Below are 6,293 nucleotides of genomic sequence, written 5' to 3' on the forward strand. Positions count from 1 at the left end.
TGTACGAATGGTGAGAAGTTGTCTTAGAGCCAGTAACTAGCTCATACTATTGATGGTGTCCTAATACATACTACTCAGGTCTAGGTCGATTTCCAGTACGACACGCACAATCTAGACCCGTCACCTTTTTGTTAATAGCTAACGTCTGTTGCTTATCCTGGCCCAATGTTGCCTGGTTGGGACGCGAGGTTAGACGTAGGGTCTGATGCATGCCGTCCAAGTCATGAACTTTCTCAAGACACTGATCTTGAGGACGCTTTGGGAGCGTGATGATGCAGCCACCGGAGAGTACACACCATACTCATCTCCAGCATCATCCAGTCAGCATGATGACGCCGAATGCTGCTATGGCAGCGAGCGGGACATGGACAGGAGCTGTGAGCTGAGTGATATGCACTTCCAGATCAGCAAATCTGGGCGACATGCAAACTATCTCGTACGCTACAACACCTGTTTTGACAGCGAACAAGAAGTCGACGACCATCTGAGTGAAGTTGAAGAAGGTTTCTTGCGTTGCTTGGAGCGTGGTCTTGAAGCAGACAGACCAGAGGAAAGCACAAGAGAGCACTGCAAAATAATCTCGGAGGTCATGGCCGTGGAGGATGCTGAGCTGAAAGCTGAAACCAAAGCAGTGGAGAATGGCATACAGAATGAAGAGGTTGCAGAACAGCTATAATGATGGATGATGGAAGTTCTGTGTTTTTAGGCAGTAAATCTTGTGATTGTAACTACTGAGCACTGACCAATGGTCTTTATTTTAACACCTGGTTGAGTGTAGTGCTCCAGTGTACGTGTATGATGTAAACTTGGCTTATCCTTTGGATGCATGGTGCCCCTTTGTTACCTGGGACTATTCATGGAAATGGTCATTATGTGCAGGCTCATCGGTAACATGAACCCTTGACTCGTCTAGTTTTCCTGTGATCAAGTTAATATATTTTCTCCTCACAGTATTGTAATATTTGAGTTCATTGCAATAAGTGGAGGATACGATAGTATCAGTTGCAGCAAAATGATAACCCACTTTTCACGAGCTTGTTTGGTTTTTTGAAACTGAATTGTTGAAATCTAAGCCAATAACGTCTGGATTTTTAACAGAACATGTCAATTCGAACTTCGAACAAAGAAGTGACACTGTAAACCTGATAAGAACGCCAGTAATATATCATCACCATGTCAAACATCCAAGCACAGCAACATCAGACTAACACCGTTTATCATAAAAACAAATAAAAGTACCATTACACTGTCATCCCAGTTAATTTTGCCTATGTAAGAATACATCATCATGGCAAATATCCATGCCACAGCAACATCAGACAGCTACATTATCAGAAAACAAATAAAAGCACAATTACACTCACTGTCATCCCAGTTAATTTATGCCCATGTAAGAATATATCACCATGGCAAATACCCAAGCTCAGCAACATCAGTTTAACTACATGTATCAGAAAATAAATAGAAGTACTTTTACACTGTCATCCTAGTTAATCTTGCCAATGTAAGAATACTAGAGTATTATTAGATAGCAGTTTCATGCTTTGTCTATCTGGTTAGTGCCACAACTTAGTACAGAAACCAGTTCTTAGCCTCTTACTGGTAACAATTTCTTCGAAGGAATCCAACAGCTGCGCAGCCAAACTACTGGGTTCATCAATCAGGGCGCGGATGAAGGTGATAACAACTCTCCGCTCCTGCTCTGTCGATCTCAGACTGAACCAGGTTAGAAATTTCATCCTGAAATCCTTCTCAATGAGGCCGGAACATTCCAACCAACGTATAATCTTCAAACAGTATTCATAGTTGTCATCTAACTGGCCTAACTTCGGTTCGAAGAGCCTAGCTGCACGAGCCACCAAATTGCTGTCATCAACACAGGTCTCCTGCTCCAAATCTGACACCTGCTTGCGACTCTGAGACCGGGATTCCATGGCTGGTGCATCCCCTATATGCCCCTCCGCACAAGTTTCAGAGTCACCACAACCATTCGACTTTGTGAATGCATTCTTCCCAGAACTACAGCCGTTCTCATTCTGGCAGTACTCTGTTGGCATGACTACCTCTGCATTTAGGTCTGGGACTGAGGTCTCATTGAGATCGAGCTTGCGGGAGGCGCCACGTGGAACATGGTCCTTATCTGGTATCACAGAATCACTCTGATCACATGAATCTTCAATCTCATCTTTACACAATGCACTGGGGTACCCATTCTCCTCAGTTTGTGCTTTTCGGAATACATTACCCAGCTGACGCACCCGGAATCCTAATGACCTAACATTTTGTCTCTTACCAGCTCTCTTGGCAGAGGATGAGCAACCTTCTGCTCCGTGCTCTGTGTTCTTATGAATAATTTCCACACTCTTGGTAAAGATCTTTGATTCAGAATGGCCCAGTTCACCATCCTCAGTAAATGAAATAATACGGAAGGAATACTCTGTGCAGGGCTGCAGATTGGATATAAGAATCCTTCTTTGGTCTTTGGGGAAAACAGCAGGCTCCCCTGTGTAAGGTGCTTCTCTGCTATTCCAGTACCAGAGTTTGTAGCCTTTGATAGTATGATACTGCGAGGAAACAGCTTCCTTGAGAACCAACACCAAAGATGAAGCTGTAATATCTTCAAATTTAAACCTGCAGGCAGATGGGAGTGTATCTGCAAGGCAAAAAGAATTACACTAGGTTTGTCAAATTTGCCAATTGCAGAGTGGAACTGAAAGATGTAAACTTTACAAGACTGAAATAATTTACCATTTTGTTTTGCTTCAGATTGAATGTTTGAACTAAGCCACTCATCAGCCTTTTCAATTGCTAAAGAGCAAAGTTTCTGCACATCAGCAGCAACAGGCAGCCGGCCTACAATACCACGAGCCATCTTGGATGACGTACCATCAAGGGGGCCAACTTCACTTTCCAACTTTGCTTTTGCATCCTCTACAATCTGATGCAACTCTTTAAAACGTGTTGTGCCATCCAAAAGTCTATGACTCAGATATATGCGGGAACAGAGATTATCAACTCTACGAGCATCTTTAGCAACTACCAGCTGCCTCTTCCAGAACCTGCTCAAAATATTCAAAGACGCAGTTAGATCCAAAAATAACAAAGAGTGTTTGCCAAAACAAGAAAAGGAAAAAGAGACAGGAATAAGAGTTAAACATAGCAGAGATCATATATGCACATAATGCTGCAAGTAACTACAGATATGAAATATCATTCTGATGAATGGTTCGACCAATATTTTGAGTGCAACAAGGTTCACCAATATGAAGGAGAATATATAATTTTAAACCAACCAAATCAATGAGGGGTCGAGATAAGATAGGTAAAAGAACATAGGGAAGACACAGTGACCAGCAATGCTTCATGTAGCGTGACTACTTACAAACAAGCCATATATAAAACTTTTTCCATCTGAAATTAAGATAACTCCCCAAGGTAGATGTAAAATCACTCACCCAAGTATTCCAATAACCTTGCCACATGCAGCACAGCAGTAGTTACCATCAAGCTGTATAGATTGTCCAAGTTCTATGCATCCTGCCTTTCGGTGCTTGAGTGCGCACTCAATGTGGAAGGATGATCCACAGCAATCCTGATCACCAGTCTCTGATGAGCATACCAGCCAAAGGCTAGGATCTTTGTTATCATCAAAACCATGGCAAATACAACATGAACACCTCTTACAAAATGCATTATCTGAGTTGAAGACAGCTTTGCACGCTGAATTTATGCATATCCTTGTGCTAGGAGGCTTTGTGTCTTGAGACATTCCATTTTCACATAGTTGAAAAAGATGGTCCCCCTTTGTTGGCTGCTTTTTCAGAGCTGGACTGCCAGTAAAGCTTGGATTATTATTGTTATTTGAGGAGACTTTCTTTGAATCAATGTTCTTGCACCTCTTTACGGTCACTGTTTTTGGTATTTCTTCCACCGATTTGCATTTTGAAATGCCAGGTTCTTTCTTTTCTGTGTTAACACTAGCATCATTTGACTCTTGTTCTGGTAAAGAACTCAATGATTCCTGGGCATTTTCTGAAATGGTGTTGCTGTCACCAGCAAGCCTATTTTCTTCAGGTGCGCTCGCAGCATTACAAACATTTGTTATCACTGCAGAAGAAGGAGATCATGTTCAGGTATTAGTCATCCAGGGAAATGTGTACAACACAGTGAAATGATGCTGACCCAAGTCAAAAGTAACTCAGTTGCTGAAAAAAAATCAAGTGTTGCAGGCACATTAATTAGACCTAATCCTGGTCACATGAAGGGAGTGTTAAGATGACCTCGCCAAAGAAAAGAAACCAAAGCTTAATGGCATTTCAATGAACTGACAGGCATTTGACAAAATACTACTGGGTTGCTGGTATGCAGCTGAACATTGCATGATGTCAGATTAATCCCAAAAACCTGATGCTAATGAGACTTCATATATACTCTCTCTGTGCCTCCATCCACCACACAAGCCAGAACAACATTTGAGCAGTGACTCATTCCAGCATTAAAAGTATGGAAAATTGAATAGAGTTTGGTAAATGAATCCACTTGAAAACATATATTAAAAAAACAAATATTACCACAGTATTTTCAGTTCTGAAAACTGCAGAGGGTCATGATCCTGACATAGGTCATGGTTCCACGTGTGAGACATCTGATGGCATTTTTCAAAACCATGAACTTCACATTGTCATTAATCAACGTTCTAGGATCTAACCCTAAGGAAAACAATGGTTTGTACATGTTTCCCTGACTTAAGAAGGACTTGAAGGCCTTCATAGGTCAACTTCACTGAAGGCCAAGCTATTTGGAGTCAAGGATACCAATTTGATCTCAACAAAGCATCAACCAATGCATAGTTGATTTTTGAGAATAAGCAACGCTCATGAACTAATTCACATACCAAACTTCCTAGATCCATATGCTGATTAAACCAACAAAAGATGGTTTAAAGCACATTGACCGAACCATTATTAACATTTCAACAGTACATTCCTTCGAGTCCAACATAGATTTAAATACACATTATTTGAGGAGGGTTCCTTTTGATTAAAGAAGATGCCATCTGAATTTCTCTGGAAACATTCTCAACAAATGCGACTATTAATTGCTTACTGGCAGTGGATCTAGAACAGCATGTACAGAATCAAACTGCGCAAATATAGGCCTCAGAGAGTATTCTTAAAAAGAAAGCATCACATAAATAAGCAGCTATCAGTACTACCCATAGGTAGATGCACAGCAACATGGTGTCACAACACAGGAGTACAGGACCCACAGATCACATGACGGAACAAGAATAAAATCAAACTATATATGGACGATGCATAGGCTAGGTTAGTGCTCCACAGAAGCAGTAGACAAACCCATCCACAGCCGACCGGATGGATCAAATAGAAGGAAAGATTCAGGTTTGATTGCTCACAGCGAAGAAGAGACACCATGCGGAAAGTTCGAACAATCCAAGCGAGTTAGGGCTTACCAGCAGATCTGAACGGATCCCCACTCAGCGCCATCCTGGCAGAGGAAATGGGGCAAGGAGGAACACCTGCCAAGTGAGTGAGTGAGTGAGAACGGGGGAGGGGGGATGGATGCCGTCAGGGAGGAGGCTATGAAGGTGTGCTCCAGTGGAAGGGGGCGCCGCCGACCACCGAAAGGTTCTTTTTTTCCCCCTTTGGTTGAGAAAATAGGAAGGGTTGACTCACGCAAATCCCTGCTATTTAAATAGTTGGTGCCTACTCATTTGTGCCGAGATCTATCACAAGGTCCTGTTTTGATCTGATGACACGTAACTTTCCAATACCATGATTTGACAACTTCAGCCTGATATATTATCAGTTGATATGATGTTAAAAATTAGGGTACGGTGTCCATTTGCTTTCGCTCTATGATTTATTGTTACAGCCAGCGTACAAAATCAATTGGGCTGCACAGATTTTGTAAACCCAATTTATTGAAGTTGGACTTTTCCCCATAATATAGTACTGTTTAATTTTTATTAGTTTAGCACCAAAATCCAACAATTTAAACCAAACCAAATACCAGGATACCCAAGAAGCAATACAATTTCTTTGGGAAACCTAGATTCCAAAAATATTTAGTAAAAAAAATAGAATCTTGAAAACTTTTGTCATATCTATTATTCATGAATGCATCAAGGTTGTAAAACATATCGTGGGGAGTTCTTACGTCTCAAAACTTGCTTCACAAAAATTTGATTTGCTGCTGCCGCACACTAAACTCGAAACACTGGATCACGGATATTGATGCATGTGTTGCTGCCAAATCATGAGCCATCCAAT

At 41.5% G+C, this 6,293-nt stretch overlaps 2 protein-coding genes across 2 annotated transcripts; one reads left to right on the forward strand and one right to left on the reverse strand.

Moving 5' to 3' along the window:
* Positions 1-205: 205 nt before the first annotated feature.
* Positions 206-676, forward strand: LOC136506004 (rho GTPase-activating protein 2-like). Its single transcript, XM_066501130.1, has one exon. It carries the CDS (start codon positions 206-208, stop codon positions 674-676), a length of 471 nt encoding a protein of 156 aa, XP_066357227.1.
* A 480-nt stretch (positions 677-1,156) lies between these two features.
* Positions 1,157-6,243, reverse strand: LOC136504258 (VIN3-like protein 1). The gene is made up of 4 exons (XM_066499117.1): positions 5,474-6,243; positions 3,456-4,107; positions 2,749-3,059; positions 1,157-2,653 (listed from the first exon to the last, which is right to left on the reverse strand). The coding sequence occupies exons 1-4, from the start codon at positions 5,505-5,507 to the stop codon at positions 1,557-1,559; spliced, it is 2,094 nt and encodes a 697-aa protein (XP_066355214.1). The 5' UTR covers positions 5,508-6,243; the 3' UTR covers positions 1,157-1,556.
* Between the last annotated feature and the right edge of the window lie 50 nt (positions 6,244-6,293).

The sequence above is a fragment of the Miscanthus floridulus genome, chromosome 14 (genome assembly GCF_019320115.1).
Source record: "Miscanthus floridulus cultivar M001 chromosome 14, ASM1932011v1, whole genome shotgun sequence".
Classification (NCBI taxonomy): Eukaryota; Viridiplantae; Streptophyta; class Magnoliopsida; order Poales; family Poaceae; genus Miscanthus; species Miscanthus floridulus.

Excerpts from the sequence above, each read along its gene's own strand:
- LOC136504258 (XM_066499117.1), bottom strand. The coding sequence starts at position 5,507 with ATGGCGCTGAGTGGGGATCCGTTCAGATCTGCTG. Across the intron at positions 3,060-3,455 it reads AAGGTTATTGGAATACTTGG|GTTCTGGAAGAGGCAGCTGG; the intron begins GTGAGTGATTTT and ends TATTTTGAGCAG. Across the intron at positions 2,654-2,748 it reads ATCTGAAGCAAAACAAAATG|ATACACTCCCATCTGCCTGC; the intron begins GTAAATTATTTC and ends TTTGCCTTGCAG.
- LOC136506004 (XM_066501130.1), top strand. The coding sequence starts at position 206 with ATGCATGCCGTCCAAGTCATGAACTTTCTCAAGACACTGATCTTGAGG.